Below are 27,701 nucleotides of genomic sequence, written 5' to 3' on the forward strand. Positions count from 1 at the left end.
ATAGGCACAAAATCTTTCATTACAAACCACAGCTATCCTGCTTTCTAAGCCATCCTAGAAATGTTGCATTATGATGACAAACACACAAAGAAAACCACAATAAAGAGTTTGTTGCTAGCAAAATTTCTGTATTAAAATACAAAGAAAACTTCCCTGCTGGGAACAGTAATTATGGACTCTTTTGTATGATACTAACAGCATTGTAGGTTCCATTTCCAAACAGACCACAATGTTCTTGAGGAATAAATTCCACCACTGTCGGTCTGGACCTCAGCCTAAAACACAGAGTTCAAAAACTATAGTACTGTGCATCCTATCAATATTCCAGCATCATGGCACTGGCTTACTTCAACGTGTCCCATCACATGTGGGTTATATCTGAACACTGCTTGGTGATGGCAAGCTCAGAGGGCTTCCTATTGTGTTTGAGAAGGCGATGTTTGCGTTGGAGCCCTTGGAGTTCTTGTTCATACCCAGGATGTCTGCATTAGTTTGCTCTGGTTCAGCTTTCCTGAAGATGTTTTTCATGGTAGACTGGAAGTTATTGGTGACAAAGCAATAGACAATGGGGTCCATGCAGCTATTGAGGCTACTCAGAGTCACTGTCACGTGGTAGACGAGGAGGCTGATGTTGTGGGGCATGTCTGGGTTGATGGAGATTGCGACCTGTAGCACATGGAAAGGAGTGAAGCAGATCATGAAGATGATGAGGACGGTGATAAGGAGCTGCACAGCCCTCATTCTCCTCTCCCTACTCTGGTGCATGAGACTGGGCTTGGACAGGGCACACATAATCCTGGTGGTGAAGAAGATGATTATGATGAGGGGGAAGAAGTACTCACAGACCATCAGCACCAGGATCTTGGAGAGGCAGCACTCAGCAAACCGTATCGCCATGGTCAGGATGGAGAAAGTCACCACAGTGGCAAAGATCCAAATGAAGATGCAGATCCCCTTGGCACAGGTGGGGTTCCTCCATTTACGTGAGGCTTCCACCTGCACTATTGCCAGGTAGCGGTCAACGCAGATGCATGTCAGGAAGAGGATGCTGCAGTACATGTTGACAAAGTAGCCAAAGATGTGAACCAAGGAACAATTCTTGCAATCCCCTGAACTGTAGAACATGATGATCCGGACAGGCAAGGAAAAGCCCACCAGGAGATCAGTTACAATCAAGTTGATGGTGTAAATAACAGAGGTGGTTTTTGTCTTGGTACGGAAGCAGAAGACATACAGTGCCAAGCTGTTCAGCACGACACCCACCAGGAAAATGATGGCATTGACTACCATCAGGACAATCCACAGGTTATAAAAATCTGTGAACAGTTGTTTGTCTGAGTTGAGGAACTTGGAGAACAAGTTGATGTTGGAGTTAGGTTCCTCGGTGGAGTTGATAGAGTCAAGGGGTGGCATTTGGGTGGAGGAGGTCGGCATGGTCATTGACTTCCAGCAATCTGGAAGAAAAGAAATAGAGGTATAGTGATAAATATGTCAGCATTCCTTAGGGCTCAAAAATCTTGTCACTTAAAAACATTTTAACCAACATATTTGCACATCCTGAGTAGTAGATCCCCATCTACCAATATGGGATTACCAATAATTGCAAGGAAATACCTGGGCTTATAATTAGTGCCTTGCAGTGGCTCCAGATTGATATTTTAGGGAAAAGACACACACTCCAAGTTTCTCTTCCTCTTCCTTGTACAAAAATGATTTTAAGGCCAGAAGACCTTTGCATAACCCTAACCCCAGCATTTGATTCCTAAAATATCATGTCCCTTGCCTTGGGCAGGTGATCCCATTAGAGAGTTACATGCAGCAGTGTTTTCAGGAGCTGTAAGATTTCTCTGAAATCAAAGAAAGGCTGAATTGTCTGAGAAAGCAGAAGCAGGTTGTGTGGCATCTTCTACAGATCTGTGTTCACAGCAACAGCAGCCAGAAGATTTCAAACTAAGGGTGTAAGCCACTGGTCCTGCCAGGATTTGACAGTTTAATTCGCAAATCATTCCTGACTTAGACACTATTTTAAACTGATTTGTATATTAAAAGATAAAAAAAAAAGACCCAATATATACAGAGACTTGGCTGGTTTCAATAAAAATAAATGCTTGAAAAATGTCTGGAATATCTCAAAGTGGCTGGGCAGGGCTTCGAGGTTAAAAAAATCAGCTTGGATCAGCAGAGAATGATGCTGAAAGAGTTGATTTATGAGGGTTTGAAATCTCTGCTAATGAGCCAAATGCAGAAGGACTGGGAGACAAGGAGCTGCAAACACATCTCCCAGTGCTCACAGAACTGCAGTGTGCCTGGGCTGGGTGTCTCAGTGTGGAAGTCTGGAATTGCTGAGGGAGTCTGAATGTCCATCCAGTTCCCCCAAGCATATCCCATCCTCTGGCAGATTTTTTTCCCCCTCCTCCAATCTTTTATGCTGCTTATGGGGATCAGGAGGATGGACCAAAGGTGCTGTATCACCTGTGAGGTGCTTCAAGCTGTTGGTGGCTGTGTACAAAGTGGAGGAGGAAGCTACTTAGGACAAAAGCGAAAAGTAGGTCCTGAGGAGAGTCCCTGCTGGCCAAAAGAAAATGTTCTGCAGGGACAGTATTGACTGAGTCCAGAGAACACCACAGCAGCTCTGAGCCTGCCTCGTGACTGCCAAAGCCTTCTTCTGCCCGCTCACCATGTCTCTACATTTCCTGCATACAACACTCCTAATGTGTCTCACCAGTGCTTGGCCAATAGTCAACATTCAAGATCAACAGTCCTCACGGGATGCTACAGCCTAGTTGTGATTACTCTGCTTGGTTCATTCAAGCCAGGTAAAAGTGAAGCAGAACATTTGTTGAGAAAAAGCAGAGATTAGGACTGAGAATTTAGAAGACCAGGTGTGAAAATTCTTGGAGAAGTGACTTTGCCATCATGATGGATCTTGGGTTTGTTGGCCTGGAATCTGGGGATTGGTCTAGTTTCTTCTTGCCTCTCAGTCTGTGGAACTGGTTTGAAGCAAAAAGTTGGTTTTTAATGTCCTTGAGCTCAGAAGGATATTTCTAATCAAATGTCAATTTCTTTTATTTAGGTAGACACTGAAGCCCAAGGAGTTGAATTGACCATTGGAATGGCTGATGCTCAAACATAGAGTCTTCCTGAGATCCAACCTAGTGCCAGAATACACCGCAGGACTGACATCCTGAAACTTGGAGTCAGACCACCTGTAATGCCCCAAAGAACTACTGGGCAAAGAGGAGCAATGCTAGTTTCTGTCCCCTTTTCCCTCCAGGCCATCTCCAGCAGAAACAAGACATTGGAACATCATGTGTTTTGGGAGTGACCAGGTTACCTCCCCCTGCACTGAGCTTTGGTGGCAGCCAAAGTGGCACACATGTTCATGGCGTTTTGTCTGGGTCTGACTGAGCCTGCAGGCTCCTGAGGGAGAGTCTTGTCTCTTCACATTTTGTGCCAAGCACACTGTCAGAGAAAACCAGGAAAAACTGGCCCCAAATAGGCTGAAGGTAGTGGAGTTGCAAAATCTGGCACCTGAGAAAGACGCATGGGGAGGATGATGCAGAATCCTGGCCCGTTTTCTACTGATTTCCTAAAATTCTCACCATCTTCTCTGTTTGTTTGTTTCACTTCGTTAATTATGAAAACAAACTGAAATGAGCAGATGCCTGGATCTGCTCCCAGCTTTCTCTTTGCAGATGCTATCAAGAGGAGCACTGTGGAAGCCAAGGAATAAAGAAAGACTTTGATGCCCCTGGAGTGCATTGTGAGAGTGTATGTCTGTGTTCAGACACGTACCTGAGCAACGGGAGAAGACAAAATCACCCATCCCATCCCTGAGCTTGCACTAAACTCTATTGAATTACACATGCATTTGTCTTCTCATTGTAATTTCATGGCACTGGCTGTTTGCTCTGATTTTGCCTCTTGTTAGTAGCTTGCCTCCTGTGGGAGATTTTTGTTCAGTCTGAGATCCCTTATCACAAACACCTGATATTCATCTTATTTTGCCTTTCTTGTCTCAATGAAATCAGCAATTCCAAATACATTCAAATGTTCTTCATCCTCACAATGCCTTTGAGGGATGTAGGATGTGTTACAGACAAATAGAAAATTAAAATAATCAGCATATACAATGTCTTGGCTTACATAGCCACCTTTTCTACTGAGCCCCATGTGCAAGGAAATAAACTCCAGATATTGTAAACTGCTGAAAAACAACAGGTAACATTGTGTTTGCCAAATTAAATATTCAAAGAAGTGCTGCATTAGAGCTTTCCCAGTCCATCGCTGCCCTATCTGAACTCAAAATCCAAACAACTACATGAAAGAAGTCCCAGCAAATTTAATTAATCCTGAAGATTTCCTCCCTGACAGTCTGTGGAAAAGCTGCCTCTTGGGCTGTGGTGGGAAAAATCTTCATCTAATCAAATTGTTACTGATGGATGTTTGGGTGAATGGCCTCTTCCTTTCTTTGTGGGACTGCTCTCATCTCATGGCTCACAAACAGAAAGAATGGAGAACTGCACTAGCAAAGCAACAGAATTCCTCTGAGTGTTTTTAATGAGATGGAGCTGGACCAAACCCCCAGTTTACAGCTGCTAAGGATTTTTCCATTGTGGGACTCCAAGCCTGTGAGAAAGGTACATTGCCCCTTTTTGCAACACAGAAAGGCAGCTTGACCTTGTGTCTGAGCAAAGCTAAACATTTCCAAAGACTTTGAATTCTTCCTCTCACTGAGTCCAAATACTATCTCAACCAAGTCTCTTTCCCTACCATCAGACATACTCATGCAGGTGTTTAAAGTGAGTCATTTCAGCTACTCATCACCATGACGTGGTGGCATATGGAAGTCAGTGAGGGGCTTGGCTAAATTAATGAGAAACTTTTCAGCCTCTGCAAACTTTTATTTTGCTGTGTTTTGCACTATTTATTACTCGTGACTATGGCATGAGCTCATGCAGAGCTGCAAGAACCACCTTTATTTACAAAGCAAATAGATTTTGGGTTAACCCCCTTCCTAAAATCCTCAAAGAGCTTGGAGCTTAGTCTACTTCATACCTTCCTGAGCTCTCAGCCCCCCAGATTTCCATGCAATCCCTGTTTCTTGGGGCTGGCAGTCTGCCAAGCCCAAGATGGGTAAATATGCATCCTTTTGAGTGCTGTCTGACCGTACCAGTTGGCCTAGGCTGTTATATTACACCTCTCAGGCTGGATTTTGTCTGTCTGGCTGGGAAACTGTGGGTAGCATTTGCTTAAAAGTACGGAAGGAATCTGGGTAGAAATGGGATAAAGGGAGGGACAGAGAATAGAGGTTGACCTGCTTTCCCTCATTCTGATAAAGGTCCCTGCTCAGCACTGAGGGAGGGGGACTTGCTCTGAAATACTTTCTCATTGTTGTGTGACACGACCAGTTCCATCATTCTTGGGCCAAATAGGAAACAGATGGTCACTGTGCTGAAAACAGGTCCTGCAGCCTCTTCCCTCACTCACTCACTGCTTGGCATTACACTTGTTAACTTAGCATGGGCAGCACAGTGCTGTGTCTGCTCCAGGAGGAGATCCTTGACCATCCCATATTCCATTTCACCCAATCTTGTGCCTGGTGACAGCCTTAAAGCTCACCCTGACCTTGCTGAAATTAATGGGGTTCACTTCCTTAGCCCAGGGGACTTTTGGATCTGCTTCAGTGGTTCAAGTAATAGGATATAAAAGAAAAGGCAGGTCAGACAACTGAGTTTTGCCCTAACTGCATGCCAAAAGGATTATTTATTGGTGTGCAGAAAGGATCTCTGTGTGCAGACCCAGAGAACACCAGAGCCACACACTGGGATCGGAAAGTTGAAAAGGACGTTAACAAGCACGAGTGTAATTTAGTATAAACAGCTTCAGCTTTTCTCATCTCCCTGTCCTGAACTGGAACATCTGATATGGCAACCTGGCTCCTCTATCATCCTCCTTGTTCCCCTCACCCTGTCCTGCCTGCTGGTGTTATTCTGCTGCCTGGGGTGGCAGCAGTGTGTGTTTAGCTTTTCAGCCTTCCTGTGTTTAAAGTTCCCTGGGTGATTTATCATCATATTTATAAATGAAGGGTTAAATTCACTCTCTTTCAATTTAAATTGTATGATTCTCTTTCTGGCAAGCTCTCACTCAACTCTGGATCAAACTGGCCAAATATGGTGTTTTTGTGCATGTCGACCTTGCTCTATATGTGGTAGAGTTTGCTTTATGTGTCTTGTGCTCAGCCTGGGGAGGGTGGGTTTGCTGACAGGGGGAACAGAGGAAAAAAGGGAGAGAAAGGGAATGAATCCAGCTGCTGAAAGGAAAAAGCTGGTGCCTATCTGACCCTTGGGCTGTGAGAAGAGAGATAATTCTGGGGGAGACAGATTCTACTCCAAAGCAGAAATGGGACTGTTCTCAGGGCAGGTAAGATCCCATTTTCGTGGGCGTCAGATCTCTGCTCTCACTTGATTCCTGGGCACCGAGGTCTCCTTTAAACCTCCAGGTCCGAGGGTGGCTGGAGCAAGTGTGTTAAACACCCACCTTCTGAGGAATCACAGTTAGAAATTGCTAAATCCAGAGCAGAGCTGGATTATTCCTTCTCCTCCAATGCCATAGACATAAAAGGGACTTTGGAGACACAAAACACATAGTTTTCTGAGTGTCAGATTAAATGACACCTGATTTCTTGCAATCTCATGTCTCACAGTGGCTTACAGGGCTGGGGGAATGCTTTGCCCTGCTTGAGATGCTTATTATAACTTTTTCCCATGTGGACACTTGGCTGCCTTAATGAGCACTCACATTCCAGCTCTTCCCTTGGCTCCAGCACTTGTTTGACTTTCTCCTTTCTTTGCTGCCTAATTTCCTGAAAATTGAGGTGATCTTTCCCTTCTGCCAAATTCTAGTTGAAATTAGGCAGCAGATTGAAAAACATTAGGAGGACAGAGGAAATAGGAGCTGACAACCACACAAACAGGCACTGAGAGTGATCCTTGTTTCCTCTAATGTGAACCTGCAAGTCATTTGTTAACACTCTCCACTACACATGCTTTCATTTAGGTCTTATTCCCTGCAAATTCACAATTGCTTTGGCATTGAAACACAGCAAACAGGGCTAGATGGTTTCTGTGAAACAGAGTATTGCCTGCTTCTTATTGTTTTCCTGAAGAGAAATAATTTCAGTTTTATGCCAAAGCATGGGAGAACTGGCCTGACTGGGACAGATGATAGCTAATTGCTGGGTGTTGGCACTATTCAGCCATGGTCTGCTTGCCCATGTGTGATAAAGAGTGTGATCCCCAGCAAGTCCTACTTTGTCTGGTGGTTTGAATGGTCATGTACTGAATAACAGCTTTTGTCTGGAATCACAGAATCACAGAATCACAGATTATCCTGAGTTGGAGGGGACCCACAAAGATCACAGAGTCCAACTCCTGCCCCTGCACAGGACCATCCCCAAGAGTCACACCACAGGCCCAAGAGAGTTGTCCAAAAGCTCCTTGAGCTCTGTCAGGCTTGGTCCTGTGACCAGTTCCTTGGGGAGCTTGTTGCAGTGCCCAACCACCCTCTGGGTGAAGAACATTGTCCTAATATCCAATCTGAGCCTACCTGGACACCAGGTAAGGCCATTCCCTCACGTCCTGTCACTGTTCACCACAGAGAAGAGATGAGTGCCTGCCCCTGCTCTCATAAAGAAGTTTTAACTTCACTGAGGTCTCCCCTCAGTCTCCTCCAGGCTGAACAGACCAAGTGACTCCTGCTCCTCATACAGCTTCCTCTCAAGGCCAAGAGAGATTAACCCCCCAAAACTAACTTTTGAATCTCTAAGGTTGGCCATGAAAATCAGATTTCCCATCTGGCAAGGGGGAAAACTTCTATCTCCAGTCTCAGGCATAGGGGTAATCCTTCAAGGCCCGTAAGCAATCACAGACTGAGGATGTGTGGAGGCTGATGCAGTGCTGGTTGTTGGGTTGATGTTGTTGATGTGCTCTTGAGATGTTTGCCTCCTGCCTGAGATGCCCAGTTTGCCTCTGTGTGCTCCTCCATCTCCAAGGCCCTGCTGTGGATGGGCAATGGATATTGCCCTGTGCTGTGATCCAAGCTCCACCCTCCACACCCAGTTCAATGCTGTGTGTACACGTGGGTGGATCCTTTGCTCTCCATGGGCCCAAGCCCAAAATCACATCCTTGGAAGGTGAGGCACCCTCATCCCCAGCTCATTTTGTGACAAGAAATAGTCTGTGAGTGCCCAAGCAATGATTTAGTCCAGCAGGTCACCCTAGGCCATGAGGAATCACTGCCAGTTAGATGAGGGAGAGCACAGCTCTCCAAAGTGCATTCCGCTTCTCCACGGAGCAAAGTGACCCAGATGGGACTGAAGCCACTTGGCTTGGACCAAATGCCAACTCTCTGCATCCAGGCTTGAACCTGCTGCTTAAAACCAGGTGACAGATCACAGTCCTGGACACTCCAGAGACAATCTGTTTAAAACTTGGAAAGGTCTGCATGGTTCTCCCTCAGCCCTTGTCCTGAGTGTGCATGAAAACACTGAAATGAAGCTCCCAGAGATACCCAGAGGAGGAAATTCACATACTGGCAGATTTCTTATGAGTTTATACCTCCTCTATGGCATTTGCAGGAGCAATGCCTCAGTCTTTGAAAGAAAAAGCCTAGATGTGCATGCGCAAGCAAAAAGAGAAGTGGGATTGTACATACTTTGCCCCTCCAGACCTACAAATATCCACCCAGCAGTGGTGGGCACCTAGAGGTCCCCCAGACCATCTCTGATGAGATTTGCTAGTACTGGTCACCTATAAGAAAGGTAATAATAAAGGGGGTTTGCCTCTTTTGCTTGTTTATACCATACTATGTAGAAAAATCTCTCCTGAAATACTTGGATGTCTATGATACCTTATCAATTCCACTGTATTTTTCATGTCCCTCTTTTCTGTGTTATCAGATCACAGAAATGCCAAGTGTCTTGGTGAATGCTCTATCAATCATGCTGCTAGCATTTAAAAGACCAATATCTCATACCCTGTCAGGGCTTGTACCAAGTGCCATCTGTCACAAGGGAGATTGGAGTGACATCTCTGCAGTAGGTGCTGTGTGTTTCCAGCTCAGTTCCTTTCAGAGAAATCAGAGCATGACTTCCTGAGTGTATCCCTCTCTGTCCCTTATACATCCCCTCTCTGACCATTATACATGAGGGGAAAACACATATTTTTGAGAGAATTTTTTCCCAACATGATTAACATTTAAAAAAAAAAGTTACATCTTAAACAAAACATATAGATTTGGACCCTTATGGGTCCAGCCAGTAAAGATGGATTTGAGCCTGTCTTCTTGGGAGGTTGTAACAGCAAAAGAGAAATGCATTTGATTTTATAGGGATTACAGTAATCCATTGAGTGTTTCCAGGGTGCCTGAGACAAAGTGCTGGAAATGTCAGTTTGGAATAACAGCTATTGTGGCTGTGTGCAAGGAGAGCTGTGCAGTGAAAATTACCATATAGGCACATGCAGGAACTTCACAGGCAAGTGCAAAAACAATAACTGGCCTGTGTGCTGCTGCTTGCTTTTAAGAAGGAAATTTTTAATTGCAAATTTTCTCCTCTTTCTGCCTTCAGCTCCCTGCTTGCTCTGTCTGTTGGCAAGAAGGTGAGAAGGGCAGTAAAAGAAGAACAGCGGCAGAATTCTACTGTTGGGGAAATACCTGGGCTCCTGCACAGCCAGGAAGTGTAGGACTGGTGAAACAATGCTCACATCCCAGGGAGCACAGGGCACCAGTGCAGGTAGGGATGCAGGGGAGATGCAGAGGGATCAGCTCTGCCTCCCAGCACTCACTCCAAGCTGTGCTGCTCTCTTGGCTGCAGGGAGAAACTGAGGCACAGAGCAATGTGTGGTCTTGGCCCAGGGAATGCAGCAAGGTGGGAGACCCAGTACGGGAGCAGAGAGTTTTTGAGGCATCCCAGGATGGACAATCATGTCTTAACCCTTTGGGAGGCTGGTTTCCTTAGCAAGGAACATATGACAGTGCTGTGCAGAGCCCACAGTGCCTTCAGAGTTCTGCAAATTTTGGATTCACCAGGTTAACCTGAAAAAGCTCCGTGTTGTTGGTGAGTGTGCTGCTGTGAAAGCAGGGAGCATTTCTGCAGGGGTCTGCTAAGGACCTTGGAAAGGATCTGCTTTCTCCTCTACTAACCCAGCCTGTGGGTTCAGAGAGGGAAGGCAGCACCTCTCCTAGAGCTGAGCTTGCACCCTGCTGCATAGCCAAACAGGTAAAACATTTGCACTTGCAGCTGACCCCATTCCAGGCAGTGCACCATCTCTTCTTCTCTTGGCTTCCAAAACCTTCCTGAATCATTTCACCAAAATTTAATTACACCTGGGATTACACATGCACAAACCACATCACCCCCCTCCTCACAAGAGCTGTCACAGTGCTTCTCAAGGAGGGAAAGCCTGCAACTTTGCACACTTCCATTACCCTCCATCTCCTTGAAGAACAACCAAATATCCTCACACTGCCTCAAATCCCAAAAGCAAAGAAAGTCACAAGGGAGAATCTCCTTGCAGCCCCTGCTAGCTGCTGAGAGACAGAGACTTCCCGAGCTGCTCATCCACGTGTTCACTGCAGGACCTTTTCTGCTCTCACCCCTTCCAGGGCTCTCTGTTGCAATAGCCAGGACTGTGAGTTCAATATCCAGCAAATCCTTCCTGGCCCCCCACTGTCCCCCATCCCATGCCCCCCTCTTTGACCAATATCCCAAAGCATTCCCTGCAATGGTCCTTGCAGTGTATTCCTGCATGAAGGACTGACTTACCTCCAGCCCGATCTCCCTTCTATGTTAGAGGAGCTGCTGGTAAGAAAATTTCCTTGTGGACCTGAGTGCTATCAGCCCAGGAAAGAGACATCTGTTCCTACAAGCAGAACAACTGGAGTGACTACAGAATATGAAGAAATGCCTAATCTGTCTCTTGCGTTCTCTCCCTCTCTTCCCCCTCCCCACCCCCCTTCTAAATATAGCCTTGCAACTAATGGGAAAAAATATACACTACCAAAAAAAAAAATATTTCCACTTGTGTGTAGTGTTCAGAATTTCTCCCCAAACATCTGGCTCCTTGCCCTAAATCTCTCTGAAATTTATGAAGTGCTGTAAATGCTGAAGAGGGCTCCAGCCGTACTCACGGTGCTAATGCCCGAACATCTCTAGTAAACTAAAACTGCCCCCAGGTCAATTTTCTTGTGTCTCTGTGGGAACAAAATCTCTTTGCTGGGAACTTGCCAGCTCAAGGCCACTGCAATGCCACCACCATGTGTGACATGAGGAAAATACCCCTCTTTTCCTCTTCCTGATGTGAACTGGGATTAGAGAGAAGCATCCCTGGCAGCTGCAGGAAGGTGCTGAACCAAATGCCACAAAGGCTGTGATGTGCTTTGGACCAACCCAGCTGTCCAGAGCCTGAGAAAACCCCTGGCACAGGGAACCAAAGGGTTCCCTGCACACTTGGGTAGTGCTGCTGCAGTCCTTTGGAAGAGACGATAAAGACATCTATCCAGGGCTGAAATGGCTGAGCATGGATGGCAATAGAGAGTCTGAGGTCCACCAAGGAGCCCTCCAACATGTTCCTCCATCCTCATACAACCCTTCCCTACTGGTGGTAGAGTCATTGTGGGTGTCAGGTGTCTCAGAGTGGGGATTTAAGTATCTCTACACCCTTGGCTACATGAGAAGAGACTGACATTGTGCAAAACTTAATGAATGATCCCATTTTTGAGATGGGTTCAAATCACATGGCTAGAGCAGCTTTCAAGACATCTCTGCTGGATGATGCACTAAGGACTCAAAGTCCCCCAAGTTCCATCTCAAGTTCCACTTCTTGCTCTAAACTGGCACCAAAACCCAATCTTTTTTTGGGATTTGCACAGATGTTCTCCCCAGGAGCTTTTCAGTAGCTTTAGAGATTTCCTCTAGGACAAAAGGCAGAAAAAACCCAAGAGCTTACATCAAGATTGGTTGTTTAGAAATACGGAGAGGATGGATGCTGGATTTTAGTATCAGCCCTGGCCTGCATCACACTTTAGATAAAGACAACACTGGTGCCAATGCAATAAACACGCAGGATATGGCCTGTCACAACACGACAGGATCAGCTGAGAGGCATTGAATTCCAGGTCAAGAGGCCAAATCCATAAATAGAGGAGAGGTAAACTCCACACATGCATGTCTCACTGGAGCACAAACAGTAGCTATGGTTATTAGAGAAGGTTGACCTCATTTTCTGGAATTACTTTTTCACCCTTGGATCTTTCCCAGCAAGACTGAGCTGATCCTTTTTGTCTGGTTATTTTATTGATTTTCTATTTTGAGTTTCTGCACACTGAGGAGCAGACTGTTCCCCCAGTTTCAGGAACATCCTCCTTAGCTTTATGAGCCCCTGATCCAGGCATTCCATAACTGACCTCTAGCTCAGGCATATGCCTGAACTTTCATTTGTTTCTCACTTTCTTATGCTTGGGAAGCAAGTGTGATTGGAAAGTCTTCATGAGCCCTGTCTGGGTGATCATCTTGCCTTCAGTTCCCTCCATCCTAGAAATTCAACAAGGGTAAAAACAAAGAGAAGAAACCAACCCATGACCTAATGTTGGGCAGGGTGGGTAAACTTGAACCCTATCGAGGCACCAAGACAGGTTTCCCAGAGAAGCTGTGGCTGCCCCATCCCTGGAAGCCTTCAAGGCCAGGCTGGATGGGACTTGGAGCAACCTGGTACAGTGGAAAGTGTCCCTGCCATAGCAGAGGGTTGGAACTAGATGGTCTTCAATGTCTCTTACAACTCAGACCTTTCCAGAATTCTATGATTCTATCATTCTCAATGCCTGTGGTAGCAAATGCTTAAGTTTCCCCCAGCCTGTCAACAAATTTTTTATATTTAGGGAATGACTCTCTGAAGCTACAAATGTGAGCCTGTAAGTAAGAGATGACTTATCTCCAGGATGAACTATTGGTACCTGCACTCTGTCCACCTTCTCTGGGAATGTCTGGTTCTTCCTTTGTAAGGACTGATTTGGTTTTTTGCTTTCATGTGATACATGAGAGCTGCGTTCCCATCCCTGTGCATGGGATAATCAGTGCCCTGCACTCCCCCACTATCCCAGCCTCTCCCTCCTTGCTGCATTTAGAGCTAGGCTCTGAGTGGCAACAGCTGCAAAGTTTCAAGTTGTGCCTGAGATAGTGCAGAACATGCCATATTGGGAAGCAGATGCTGCTGTTAAGGTGGAGAAGGCACATCCGGGCTCAGGGCCATGCTTTGTCCCAGACCCAGTTCCCACACTCAGCTTCAGGAGGAGTTGCAACCATAGCTGATAAATGAAGAGCTTCTATCATCTCTTCATTTTCAGTCATTTATCACCCTCCCAGAGGGAGCGAGAAAGGCAGAAAAAAAAAAAGAGTAAACTTTTAGTAAATGGAAAATTTTCAAGCTTGTTCATTGAATATACAACGGTATTAAATATTGGAGTGAGATTGTAGGTGGAAGAAGGTATTGGCTCAGTCAAAATCAGCACATAGAAGGACTAATAATGACATCAGGGAAGGATGCTACTAGCCCATGGTAATTCCTAGCAATCCCTTAACCTTGCTATACAGAATAGGGCTCTGGTTAAAATCTTCTGTGGCACAGAAAAGCAGGAGGCCAGACAGCTCTGGAAGGAGGTGGAGAGAAAGCTGATACCACACATCCCTCTGGGGAGGTGTCCTGTTTTTGTCAGGAGAAGGGTGTACTCTTCCAGTCCTGTTCAAAAAGGGGAACTGAGCATCCTTTGATCCCCTGCTGTGGGAGAAGAGATTGGGCACTGCATAATGAACTTTAACAGAGCTGAGATGGGCTCAAGGCACATGGCCAGATCAGCTTTCAAGGTGTCTCTGTTGACCAGCTCTGCAAGGACCCAAATCCAATGTCCAAACATGCCTGTGTTTTTTTTAGGAGGCTGAATTTATGTTCTGTTATACTGAACAGATCTTCACAAATGAATCATTTTCTTCAGCAGTAAAGAATTCTTACCCCAGAAGGTGTTGGACATAGAACTAACAGTTCAGAAAACTGAGGAGCCTTTACCCATGGTCATGACTGTGTGGAGGTCACCAAAGAGTGGAATCCTCACTGCATGGAAGACACTGAAGGGTGGGATCTTCACTGTCCTATCTGGAAAACCTCTTTTTAGCAGCAGGCTTGATGGAGAGGCAGCAATTTTAGCTTGCCAGGTGAGTAACCCTTTATCATGGCAGATAAAGTCAATGGCATTGAGGAGAATTTACACCCATTTTACCCTTTCCAACTACTCCTCCTTCTGGTAAATCTACCCTAGAATATCCTCAGGCCTTAAAAAGGGCTGGAAAACTTTCATGTATGGCTCTATGATATGCACTGCCCAGGAGCCCTAAAATCTTGATTGTCCATGGTCTCTAAGGCTATTATGGGATGCTGTGAATCAGAACTGACCCAGAGAACCATGTAGGTTCTCACAGGCGGACCAGGTGTGGAGAAATTTCTGCACTGGAGCACCCTCCAGGGGTCACCTTTGATTTAGGGGGAAATATGAGGGCAACAGTGCTCTCCCCAAAGATGTAGGAGCTTTCCACCTAGGTCAGGTATTCTTCAGCCCCACCACACTTCCTTATCACAAAGAAGTGACACGTGTGTGGAAACACTCCTCTTTGGTGGCTCCTGAGCTGGTACTTTATGGAAGTAATATCATGGCAAATGGGGAGATCCTGGAAGAAGATCCAGGGTTTTTTCTGGTGCTTTTGGTAGAATCCAAGGGAAGTCCAGTTGAAAGAACCTTGAAGATTGAGGCTGGCATCTATCTCCAGCCTGGCTTTTAGCTTGTGGCCCTTGCTTATTTGGAGCCAAAGAGAGCAACATGTGGCTTCACCTGCTGGGCTGTTGAGAGGTCATTCTTCTCCATTCTTTTGGTGACCCAGGTGTGTCATACTGGGACATTGGGAGATCCTGGGACTGCTTTGGGATCTGAGCTCTGAGATATTCATGCTGGTTATGCCTAAGGTGCAGCTGCAAGGACTGGAGGAAAAGATCAGAGCTCTCTCTCTTAATTCTTAGACAGAATCTGTTCCAAGGGATGCCTTTATCCCTTTCCTGCAATGCTGGGATAGAAACACCAAATAGACAAAGAAATGTGAACTACTTATCCCTGGAGAAGGAGAGCTTAGATTGCTCCCCCAGTGATATTCAATACCGCCAGGGCTTTTTACCTGACTGTCAGCATGGGCAACAGAGGCTGTGGAGAGCCACAAAAGCTGGTCTAGCTGGCTCTCTTAATGGCATCTCAGCAGGGTCCAGAGGCAGCTGTACCTTCCTGACGTCAGCAGCTCTGCAGGACAGAGTCTGTGTCCTCTGCCAACTGCTCAGGATCACAGGCACTTCCCAGCACTTGCTGTACTGTCACTTGCTGTCCTCAGAGGACTGCAGGGGCTGGAAGCCACCATAATTTTGTACCCCTGCCTCTGAACAGGATCCCCATCTGTGTGTTTGTGCAAGGAAGGAGATCAGACTCTCCCCATATGCTGGGATCCAGCTGTGATTCATCTGCTTGATGAGGAACAGGGAAAGACAAGTGGTGCCCTAAAATGATGGCCATGGCTCCTGTTGGGTGAGTCAGGCATGGGGGAGGAGGAGTGTAGGAGCCAGTTTCCTGCCTGCCTGCTGCATATTTGGGAATTGGCTTTGCTGACCACTGACTCCCCCTCCATTTTCTCCCCAGGCTGTGGCATTTTTGCTGATGGACCTGTTGAGCTGAAAGAAAAATGAAGATGTCTGCAGTGCACAAAGAACTGCTCCTCTGGGCAGCCCTGAGGTCTTTCCTCAGTTTGGAGCACATTGGTCCTGCCTGTCTCCAGTTCTTGCATGACAAGGGGTGTGAAGTCCCTTACCTGCTATAAATGCACCCTGTGAAGATGAGACAGGATCCCTCTCTCCATCCCAGTCTGCCCAGTTTACCACAGGTCTCACAGCTGTGAGGGTTCTCACAAGGTTCCTCAGTTCAAGGAATCAGCAAAATGAGCCACCAGGAGTCTTTGGCCACCCAACAAAGCATATCATGTCTCCCTTCTCCCTACTGATTCAAACCTCTTTGGGATCCTTTCCAGGATCCCACTGTGACCTTTCTGGCCCCCCAGCCCAGGTCTGTCCAGTGACCCTTGTACTCTATTTTTTTGCTATTTTTTTCAAAGATTCAGAAGCTAATTGCCAAGAACTCAATGTCCAGTGTCATAACCTCACTACAGAACTCTCCCCATTCCCAGCAAAGTATTTCCTGTTGATTTTGTTTGTCACTGGGCACACAGGGACACTAATGCTTGAAGGGGAAAGCTACACAAGCTTTGGGCTTTGGCATTACTCGGGCACCATGCCCTGGGAGGTCAATGCTGGGTGGAGTGGCTCTTGCCCAGCTCTGGTTTGAAGGCTGCAGAGCAGGAATTGGCAGGATTGTTGGTCCTGGATGGTTGAAGAGCCCCCAGAGAGCTCTCAGCACTCTGCTCCTGTTTGTGGCAGTGGGAAGCGCAGCGTGGCAGGGCTGAGCTAGAAAACCTTGAACTCAAGATGTGCTGAGCCCTGCAAGGATGCAGAGGCCAGAGGAACACTTGAAAACCCATGGAAAGGAAGTTGTGGGGAATTTAAGGACCCAGTCTGGTGTCTCCACCTGCTCTGATTTAGCAGTGACCACAAATTTGGAAAGGGGCAGCAGGAGGCTCCCAGGGCCATCTGTTCAATTTTTGGGGTTTTTTGCTATATTAGTAACCTAGCCCAGGAGGAAGGACACCTGCAAATTGGAAAATCTGGTACTTGGACCCACAAACCTCAAAAAAGGCTTTAGAGAAAGTCATCCTCTCCCTGCTCACCCTGTGCAAACATGTTAATCCTCCTCTCCCATTCCCTTTGTTTGCCTGGTTTGGAGAGATTTGGAAGGGCTCAGGGCAGGGCTGTCTTTTGTTAGACGTGCACAGAGCTCAGCAATGCTCTGATCTGGAACAGGGCAGCATAAATCTGGGGGATTATCATAGGAAATGCCACAGTGATGAAAAGCCCTGTAGGAATGGGAAGAAAAGAAAGGGCCCCATTTGGGAAGAAAAAACTCCCAACAACCACCCTGGTGCTTGCTTACAAGTGATTCCTAAAATTGCTGCCTCTGGAAGAAGCTGGTACATTTGCTGATTTTTTTTTTCCTTTTATTTTGGAGAGGATGTGTTCCTTTGTGTTCTCAGCTGCTTAGAATTACAGATCCTGTCCTTGGAGCAAGTTCTGTGTGAGGGGCCTCACTGGGGACAAAAGCCCCATTTTCTGGGGATGTACCTCAGTTTCCTTATGGTTGAAACCATCCCTCTAAGCACAATGTGCAGAAGGGGTCTGGGAAATATTCAGGAAGGAAAGGAGGGAATCACATACGTGATTTACTGGAAACTACAATGCCAAAATAATAAATTTTCTCCTTAAAAAAATGGAACAGGGTGCTGGGCAGCAGAACCCAGCTGGTTCTGTTTGTGGTGGTGGTGGTATGTTTGGGTATGGGGTCATGGACCCTTTTGTCTCCCACCTGGAGCAGAGAAAACCTGCTGAGACCTGAGTCAGGTGGAAACATGACTGTTCAGAAATCCAAGGAGATATTTTCTCTGTCTGGGATGTGATTACAGACAGCACCAGTTGTCCCTGCTGGTGAGGTCCTGAACTCACTGAGGTGTGGTCAGGGGATGGCATGATGGAAGGAAGACCAAGGCCCAGTTTGTGCTTAAGGTCTCAAAGCAAATTTTTTATCAGGAGCAAAAGCTCCACCTGTCACTGCTGAATCATTCCTTTCCATACCTTCATCTTGGTACTGACAGCTTCAGTCTTTGTTATGTTGGGAGTGCTGCAAGGTGCTGTTTGATTTGCCTTTCATGTCACCTGGAGGGATTATTCTCTACAAAAGCACTATTACATGTAATAAATAGTGTTAAATTGACTAATGAAAGGGGATGTGTTTCTGCCTTGGAGAACATCCAAACCAAACCAGCTGGAATGACCTGAGGGCCAGCAAACATGACCCATGAGGGCAAACTAGCAGAATTTGGCTTGTTTAATTTACAGAAAAGACAACAGAAGGCAAATCTGATAACAGCTGTGGAGATGTCCAGGCAGCTTCCCTGGGAATGGTGCAAGGTGGATTCAACTTGCACAGTTTAGTTCATTAACACCAGTCTGGACCAGATGACCAGGCCAGTTTGTGATGGTCTCAGTGTAGAGTCTTCCTTTGGGTAAGAGGAATCCTATTGCTTGTGTCTCCTAGGGCAGGGATGTGCAGTCAGCATCCCTGTCCTCTGTAATTCAGAGTTAGAGCCACAGCATCAGCCAGAGGCTCCCCCATGGTGCTGGAGCCACAGGTTAATCCCATGGCTGTAACACAACCTAAGATGGGACCTTTTGGGCAAATTCTGCTGGCTTCTTTAAAGCAAAAATCCAGCCTGCTGTGATTGCTAAACTGGGCTCTGCTTCTTTGGGTGTCTTTCCATTTTCCAAGAAAAATAAACTGCAGGCTCTGTATTTTTAGATACACCGTCTGATCACAGCTAGTCATATATCAGTCCCAATACTGTGAGTCAAGATGCTGGGCTCCATTGCTGAACTCCCTTGGGCAAGAACAAGTGGCTTGAGCCATCCTGGGTGTATTAATAAATCAGAGTATTTAAAATAATCTTACACTTCCTTAGGTAAGCTGCTCACAAAGAATAATACATTTGGGAATTATTAATGTCAGCATCTTAGGAGCTCTGATTCTCTGGGGGAACTTGATACTGTTGCGAGTGGGAGAAGAGCAGCCCTGGTATGAGACAGAGCTAATCTAGGCAGGGGACAGAGGCAGCACGACTCCTCTTCCTTTCCCTCTCCTGCCAGTGCCTCTGATTCCTGACGTCTGCCCCTTGCTATTTCAGTCCTGGGTATCCTCTGAGGCGGCTGCTGGTCAGAGGGAGCTTTATGGTGGCCCCTTCAAAAAGCATCTGATCAACCTGCCTTGCAAAATAGTGCACAAATGTGGACTAGTTGGCATATTTTAAGCCTCTTGCTGGTTTTCCTCAGTCTCCACAAGTCTGTCTCTAACACCACTGCAGCCTGCAGACAATTTTTTGTGTGTTTGATCAAAGCAGTGGGAAGCCTCAGAGTTGGTGTGTGAAAAATGCCTGGTTCCTGAAAGTGTATTTGTTGTGCTACTTTATCACTCTAACAAGAATCAATTTATCCACATAATTGGTAGCTGGAGACAGCATAACACAGCTTGGCAGCCTGGATTTTTCTCAGAGATGTATTGCTTGGCATATTCAAACCCAGGCAAAAGGAGCCAGCCTGGCTGCCGGGGAGCTGCAGCTCTGTGAGTGCCAAGCAGGTGAAACACAGCATGACAAATCAGCTTTCTCTCTCTGTCCTGGCAGAAAAAGACTTTGGGGATAAAGGTGAAATTGCACCTGGCTGAATGTCTCACTTAAGGTCTCTTCCAACCTGAGCTGCTCTATAATTCTATACTTTTTGAACAAGGAGTAACTGATAGGACAAGGGGGAATGATTTTAAACTAGGATAGATTTAGATTAGATATGAGCAAGAAATTCTTCACTGTGAAGGTGAGGAGAGTCTGGACTGGGTTGCCCAGAGAAGCTGTGGCTGCCCCATCCCTGGAAGTGTTCAAGGCCAGAATGGATGGGGCTTGGAGTGACCTGGGATCGTGGAGGTGTCCCTGCTGTGGCAGCGGGTTTGGAAGTAAGGTCCAATCTTTACGGTCCTTTCCAACCCAGACTGTTCTGTGTTTCTGTGATTCTGATAAGCTTAATGATGCATTAGCCTCTCTGTTGAGATGGATAATGACCAGTTAGACTGTGGGAGGTGCAGGAATTGGTGTACTCTGCCTGCTCACTTTGCTCTGCTCAGGATCAGCTGCTGGAACATGGCCAGACCAGCAAGAGGGTGACCATAGATCCCACTGAGAGGAGAGGCTGTTGCATACTAGTGGCTCCGTGTGGTGGAGGTGTGTGACCTCCAGCAATCTCCTGCCCTCTGCACTTGAGTGCTAGAAACCCTTCATGGCATGCAAGAAGCTGGTTTTCCTGCTGAGGCTGTCTCAGTGCCCTCTCCTGCTGTGCCCAGGTACCCACTTTGCTGCATCCTTCTGAGTTCACCACTCTGAGAAGACCCTGGTGGGTACAAATGCCAGTGCTGGCCTCTGTGTGGGTCAGTGTGCTCAGAGCTCAGTGTTTCACCTTCCTAATGCCTACCTGCAGCAAACAACCTACTCTGATGTAGGTTTTTGCAGTTGTTGGTAGCTCTGAATGAAACAAATATTTGGCAAACCTCCACAGGCATCCCTGCCCTTGTCTATGAGGCTAAAGACCACTTGTGATAGTCTCAATATGGGCCAGCTCCCCAAAGTGTCCCAAATCCATCTCTCTGGGTGTCCCATAGACAGGGTGACAATTTCAGTACATTCAGGGATGGGAAGCTGTCTGCTGGACCAGGACACTGGAAGTCATTCCCTACATTTTCAGCCTTAGAGGCATTTCCCAGAGCCTCATCTTTTTGGCAGATATTTGTAGAGAAGGTGGCTGGAGCCATGAAGAGGAAGGGACATTTGACAGTAAATCTTTTTTGCATCAATGTGAAAGAAGCCATCCTTTCTATTGTGTGGTAATGACTGTAGTGGTGCTTTTCAGGCTGTGATAGATGAGATGTACATCTTTTATAGATTATGTGTAGGAGGTAATAGAGAATTCAGTTCTTCTGTGTCTATACACTAATGGTGTATTGATCCCAGTAAATATCATGCTGAGACTGAACAGCAGCATTCCTGGTTAGTGTCATCCTGATGGGTGACATCACTGCTTTGGTTGTCACAGCCAGCTCAGCCTAATCCCATCTGACCCCCACAGCTCTTTACTGATCCTTCACTCCGGCTCTGGGCTTCACTTTTCTATTCCCCTGGTTCATCCTTCACCTCAGCACGACTGCTTCTGTCTCTGGACTTTGTCATGCTTGGCTGGACTCTGCTGTGCCTCTCTGGGATTTACTGGATGGGAAGTGTTTCCCTGCTAAGCCATCAGTAGAATTTGCTCAGCTATTTGTGATCTGCAAAAATGTACAGCTAAAAGCAATGAATTAAAATGCAAGGATGAAAAATGGATGAGAGGCAAAAGAGAGAGCAGGAAGGGTCCTTAGAGTATTTACATATGAGTTGGCTGAGAAGTAGCAGACGTTCCTCAGAAGGGGCTGTAGATTTTACCGGGAGTCATGGGATGTTCACTAACATTTACCTTTAGGTAATAATTAGTCTCACCTCCTCCTAAACCTGGTGACTGGACATTTATACCAACCTGCTATAACAGCCCAGGGTGGAAAGAGAAATCACAGAATCATCGAATCACAGCATGGCTTGGGTTGCAAGAAACCTTAGAGATCATCTAGTTCCAAGCCCCCTGCCATGGCAGGGACATCTTCCACTAAACAAGGTTGTCCAAAGCTCCATCCAGTCTGGACTTGAAGTCCAAAAAATCTGAACTTAGAAGGTTACTCCAATGGGGAATTTTTGTCTCTCATTTTAAAAAGGGCTCAGGAATTCAGATTCCTTCCTGATTTTAGGCATCAAGATTCACATGCCCTTAATGGGTGAGGTTTCTTTGAACCCTGAGGTGATGAGCACTTGCCTGCTAAACACCCCCTTTACTTGTCTCCAGCCCCTTAAAATTTGTACTGCCAAAATCCTGCAGCACTTCTGACAACATGGAGTGCAGGATTTGGTCTTCTCCCTCTGAAAGGGGATATAGGGCCAGGACAGGACAGCCTGCATCCCTGTGAGAAGCACGTCATCCCAAGGGCATGATGCACTTGAGGGGGAGCAGAGCTGTGGCGGTGCTGTACGTGCGCCTGGTGGGATTTATTGCTGTGCTCAGCAGCCTCCTCCGTTCTGTTTGCTCTGCCTCGGAGAGAACGTGCTGTGAGAGGTGTTCCATGTGCAAATCCTTCCTTGGTCTTTGCCTTCTGCTTCAAAACTGGGGAAGGAAGACTTTTAGGGTGCTTTTGGCACCTTTAGGCTCTGTGGAGAGGGGAGAAATTGCTCCCTGTCTGTGTTTTATCTCAATGCACTGAGGACATGGGGAAGGAGGCTTGATCAGGGTAAAGGAAAATGCTCTGAAATAGATGAATAAAGTAGCTGCTCAATTGCATTGCTAAGTTGCCAGGTGTCCTTGTAAGAAAGGATGGGGGGAAGATGGCGATTTTCCTTCTAACTGTGGGTTGGCAGAGCTATCTGTGCACAAAGGAGATGGAAAATGTCTTAGTAAAGAGGTTTCTGTCAAAGGGAGGCTTCTGCCCTCACTTCTGCTGGCAGATGCTACAATAGGAGGACGGTGGGCATTTCTGCCTCCTTTTTCCATGGCTGCCCAGCTTTCCCCTGCTCAAGGAGAGATTTACAGAGTGAGCTGAGATGCAGCATTGCATCTAATCGTGGGTGACAGAGGTTTTCGCCCTGGTGGTTTTCAACTGGGACCGTCACGCGCAAGTAATGGGGATTAAACTTGTATGTCCACTGCTTTATTTCTGAATGGGGGAGTTTAACTTTGCAGAAGGAGCTGTCATTTCCGGAAAAGAGCTGGCTTTTTGCTGAAGAAGAGCAATTGGCCCTGGCATGTGAGAAATGTTAGAGGAAAAGGCGCCTCCTGTCACCAAAACACAGCTGAAATGATTCTGAAGAGCCACGTTGCCAATTCATCACACTGCCACTGAGTGTGGGTAGTGTAAACACTGCGAGATGCTCTCTCTGTGCTGTACTGTGGCCAGACATGTCCCACTTGGCAGAGACTTGCCAGCAGACCTAGTGAGGCCATTCATCCCTTTCAGCCATCCCAGCCACTTCCCCCACTCACACAGCAATCAGAGTAAGGACATTTCCATATCATTTCCCTGGGGAAAGTTTTCTGCTTCCTAACCTTAAAATATAAAGTTCATTTTGAGCCTTCTCAGATTACTTTTTCATGGCTTGAGTCAAAAAAATCTTATATCTAGTTCTTATTCTATCTCTATACAGAGACACTTGTGGGATGCACAGGTGTGTGTGCAGCTGGACTTGACACAAGTAATCTGTATATGGAAGTTTACCAGAAATACTCAAGTTTTCATGCAGAATCCCTCCCAGGGCTCTTTACCATCCAAACAGATAATTCAGTTTATAGAAAACCCAACATTTCCCTCGATGATGCTCTTTTCCTTTGCACCAGCTCTGAACTCCCCAACCCTCCAGCGCCTGGTGAGGAACACTCTCCTTCCTCTCCAGCGCTATTCCCACCCACGTGGAGCCACCTCGCATCCAAACCCACGTGCTCCGCTCCCGACCCAGCTCCCAAGGACTCCCATCCCCATCTGGATGCCTCCAAACTCTCATCCCAGCCGGGATCAGAGCACGCTGCCTTCCCGAGCCGCAGCCGGTGAATGTCCCTCCCTCTCCCCGCTCTCTCCCAGCCCGGATCACGCCTCGGGCAGGACTCACCCTGCCGGGATGAGGAATCTCAGCTGCCGAGCCCGGAGCCCGCTGCGGATTCCCGGAGCGAGTGGCCGTGGGCTCGCTCCCGGCGCTCGGAGCGGCGCGGGATGGATGATACAGGATCCAGACCTCCTTGGTTTACTTTTGCGTTGACGTCAGTGTCTTTTGGAGCCTCCACGGCTCGTTTTGGTAAAAAGGATGTCTTCAGGGGAGAGGGGAGGGGTCGGGAAGGGAGAGGAGTGAGGATGAGCTGAAGTTTTGTGATGTGAGCAGGCTGCGGTGGGAGGTTTTAGGGGATCATGCTGGAAGAAGACCAGGTAATCCTGGGTGTAGCTCATCACCTGGAGACCTGACCCTCACACAGAAATTATAGAAATCTTAGAGTGGCTTAGGTAGGAAGGAACCTTAAAGAACATCTAGTTTTAATCTCCTACCATGGGCAGGGACACTTTCCACAAGACCAGGTGGCTCAGAGTCCCATCCAACCTGGTCTTGAAGACTTCCAGGGATGGGGCATCCACAGCCTCTCTGGGAAGCCTGTTCCAATACCTCACTACCTTCTACATAAAGAATTTCCCTCCCCCAGCACTGTGCAGCCAAAGTGTGCATGGACATTTTTGGAGGGTGTGGAAAGGGCTGATACTTGTGAGGGATTTGGAGAACACCATCAGGAAGCAGAGCCTGAAAGTGAGATCACTAATGCCAAATTGTTCACAGCAGATCAATCATACCTGTGTTTAGGGTTTCTTTTGGCCACGAGCAAAGCCAGATGCCTTTGCATGACCACATAACTTCCAGGAATTCCAGACCCAGGCTTTCATACCCTAAATGCTGGAGGGTTTTCTGTTGAGTAGTGCGCTGCAAACCATTGAGCACTTGGATCTCAGAGCCTCAGGTAAGGCAAATAGAGAATTTGTCCCAGTGCTGCTGCACCAACTGTAATTAAACAATTAAACCTGTGCTCTCTTTGAATCATGGATCACTTTTCCAGCTCTTAACACAATTGGTCTATCATCTATTATTAGACCATCTGTACCTTGATACAAATAATTTATTATGAACTTTTAGGAGCAGGCACTGAGATTGGTCTGTGTGAATCCAGGTACCAGACTCATTGAGAGCACCAATGACCTGATTACATTGATGTATTTGGTTTGGAGGACACTTGGCTGTGCCAAAAAAACCCTGCAGGGAGCAGGGATTATAGACGAGGAGGCATCATCTGGTGCTGCCAGGATGATTGGGCTGTACTGGTTTGTTAGGAAAACAGAAGTGAGAAAATAGATTTTTTCTCTGATGTACTGTCACTGCACAGAAGAAGAGACACAAAAAGGGAAAGCTCTTGTTGTTCAGCACATCCATGGCAGAGCCAAGTCCAGTTTCTTATCCATTGGATTGTGCACTCCCAGTCATAAATAATTCTACTCTCCAAGGTTCCCGGTGTCCTTGTCAGAACCAATACACTGTTCATGGCTGAAGAAAGACAGAGTCTTATAAAAACCAGAAAAAGAGTTCCTTGTAAATCACCACATCTATACTTAGAAATGTGTTAGACTTTTCTAAGCTTCAGTTCAGATCATATAAAGTGGTTTTTTTTCTTTTTCCGAGTTGAAAAATCCATCCAAAGGTCAGTCAGAAACAGGAATAAAACTGTCTTTCTAATCTCAAGCTGCTGTAATAGCATTTTTGGCAGTGAATGATAAACTTGAGCAGTTGAGGTTTACATGACAGATGAAGTGAACATGTCTTTGTCTATACATTGAATGACCCAGCACTGGCCCTTTTTCATCTCTTCTCCCAACCTATCAGACTATTTATAGATTTTTACTACAAATGGACCTCCTGAACAGAGGAAGGCAAATCAGCTAGATCTGAAGAAAGCATCACGGTGGAGCTGTGCCCATAAAGCCATCATTCCTGGGCAGGAATCCCATTTTCGTGATAACCTCCCAGGAATATTAACTCTTCCTTTACTTGACAGGCATTTTTAGACTATTTCACAGCTTTTAGTGAGTGTGAAGGGTTGTTCAGGGAGATCTTATGATAATATAGGTGTTAGTTTGAAAGCAAAGTGTCATATCCTGGCTAGAGCTCTCAGAGACATCCAGGAAATGAGATCTACTGCCACTACACTGATCGCACCTGGCTGCAGGAACTTGAAAGCCATGATTCAGAGATCTCAATTTGAATGAAAAGTGGACACTTCTCATTACATAGTCCTTGATGGGTAGATGATGATAACACTCAAGGATGGCAGAGATGTGGGGGCTTTTCTCTGTCATGCCTCATAGATAAGAAAGCCTTGCTGGAGACCTGCAGTCCTTGCTCTGATAACTCTGGAGGAATATATTCAGGGTCTGTTTTTTTTAAGTATCTTAATGTTCATTAGAGTGGAGATTCTTCCATGACCTTGTCTATGGAGCTGCACAATAATGTGCCCTGTCTGTGCAGGGAGTCCTAGTGGAAACCAGGAGATTTCTACAGCAGTGAGTGTGAGTTCTCATCCCTGGATATTTTATCTTGGTAACTGAGGGTCAGGTCATGTGGATTTGAACCCTGCTGTGTATAGGAGGGACTTTGCAGTGAGAAAAAGAGTTCTCTCCCTATTTTGAGTGAGTTTCCAAGACATTGCATAAAAAAAAACATTTGAATAAGCAGGTTCTTCATTTTTTGTTGCTCTTCTGCAGGGCTGCTTGTGCTGAGGTTCCTCCTGGGCTGAGCTGCCACTGATCTCAGCAAGACTCAGTGGTGAGGTGGGTCTGGTGACCAGACCAGATCTGAAAACACAGGTACTTCTATGCTTGAGAAGGTGTCTTCAGCTTCACAGTGAAAAACATTGTCAAGTCTCCCCTAGGTACACTGGAGACTTCAGGTTTCAGAGCAGCTGGTGAAAGAGAGGTTTAGGACCACAGCTTTTGACATATGAGCCTGAGGAGGGAGCTAGGGAGGCTAAAGGCTCCCAAACCTTCCAGGAAGATGGGGTCCCACAGATCCTATGCTGGGGGGCTGCAGTCTGTGGGATATTTCTTCTTCAAAGCTGAACAGCAGCTCTCCAGGCCCTGCAGGGAGGACTTGGCTGCTTCTTGCCTTTAGGATGCCCTGGTACATATTCAGCTGCTCATGGCTCCAAGCAAGATGCTCCTTTCCCCATCTTCCCTCTTCCTCCAGGACAGGGGCCCCAGGCAGTGTCAGACTCATAAGGCTTCAAATATCCAAGTGTTTTAGGTACTTAGATGAGCTGATGAGCTTTCCAATCCCATGCTGTGTAGAGGAACACAGAGCAGCTGGGAGAGTGTAGATTTAGCCTGGCACACATCTGAGGAGTTTTTGAGGATGGGAGAAAATATTTACTGCAGCTCCTAAGGCTAGGAGCAAAGGTGGCTCTTGGACCCTGCAGGAGCTTGGCTGTGTACTTTGAAGACATGAACATCCAAGTTGTCCTGGGGAGGGAGAGCAGAATGGGCTCTCTGCTCCAACAGCTGTTTCCAAACCACTTCTGCAGGCAGGCAAATCTGCATCATTCCAGAAAGAGCAGAGGCCTCTCCAAAAGTGAACATGCAGAAGTGGAGTCAAACCAGAGTTCAGCCCTTCATGCTGCCAAACAAATGCCTCTCACCCAGCAGAGGACAGTGCACCACTCTTGGAATCCTTGTGAGCACAGTGGGAGATCTTTGCTTTAGTAGCATTTGCAAAAAACATCTCTTTCCCAGCCATCCTGCTGTGTCCTTCTTCAGAGCCAGGCTGGGCTGTGAGAAGCATCAGAACTGGCAGTGGCACTCAGGACCTTGTGGCCATGTCCTCATGTTGGGTCCCCAGCCCAGCCTGGCATCCTCAGCTCTGCATGTCAGGGCATTTCATGGCATGGGCCAGCATGGCTTGGCCGGGAGGAGAAAGCAGAGAAGACAAGCTTGGGGCTGGACTCTGTCTGTATGTATGGAGATGCCTGGTGCCACCTGAGATGCTGAAAAGCCACTGAGCTCACAAATCTTCAGCAGGACTTGTCCCTCATCTCCCAGCCCTGTGAGGAGTGTAGGTTTTAGTAAAACATCTCAGGTATCACTAGACATCAGAGCACAGATTCAGTCTCGTGTGAAGAATCCTAAGTGTTGTTTTCCTGTTCACTGGGTGTCCAGAT

General features: G+C 46.7%; 1 protein-coding gene and 1 long non-coding RNA gene across 4 annotated transcripts in view; one reads left to right on the forward strand and one right to left on the reverse strand.

The window, feature by feature from the left end:
- Positions 1-4,454, forward strand: part of LOC135444694 (uncharacterized) — a 33,886-nt gene extending 29,432 nt beyond the window's left edge. The window contains exon 4 of the long non-coding RNA XR_010439254.1: positions 3,074-4,454. This is a non-coding gene — a long non-coding RNA (uncharacterized LOC135444694). The remainder of the gene's footprint in view (positions 1-3,073) is intronic.
- Positions 296-23,666, reverse strand: GPR20 (G protein-coupled receptor 20). Of its 3 annotated transcripts, XM_064703634.1 has the most exons (3): positions 23,573-23,666; positions 10,826-10,922; positions 296-1,454 (listed from the first exon to the last, which is right to left on the reverse strand). In XM_064703634.1, the coding sequence occupies exon 3, from the start codon at positions 1,438-1,440 to the stop codon at positions 373-375; it is 1,068 nt and encodes a 355-aa protein (XP_064559704.1). In that variant the 5' UTR covers positions 1,441-1,454; positions 10,826-10,922; positions 23,573-23,666; the 3' UTR covers positions 296-372. The 3 variants fall into 3 exon arrangements, with proteins under 3 accessions (XP_064559704.1, XP_064559706.1, XP_064559705.1); XM_064703636.1 differs by lacking the exon at positions 10,826-10,922 and having other exon boundaries at positions 302-1,454; positions 23,573-23,617; XM_064703635.1 differs by lacking the exon at positions 23,573-23,666 and having other exon boundaries at positions 302-1,454; positions 10,826-10,931.
- Between the last annotated feature and the right edge of the window lie 4,035 nt (positions 23,667-27,701).

The sequence above is a fragment of the Zonotrichia leucophrys genome, chromosome 2 (assembly GCF_028769735.1).
Source record: "Zonotrichia leucophrys gambelii isolate GWCS_2022_RI chromosome 2, RI_Zleu_2.0, whole genome shotgun sequence".
In the NCBI taxonomy this organism is placed as follows: domain Eukaryota; kingdom Metazoa; phylum Chordata; class Aves; order Passeriformes; family Passerellidae; genus Zonotrichia; species Zonotrichia leucophrys.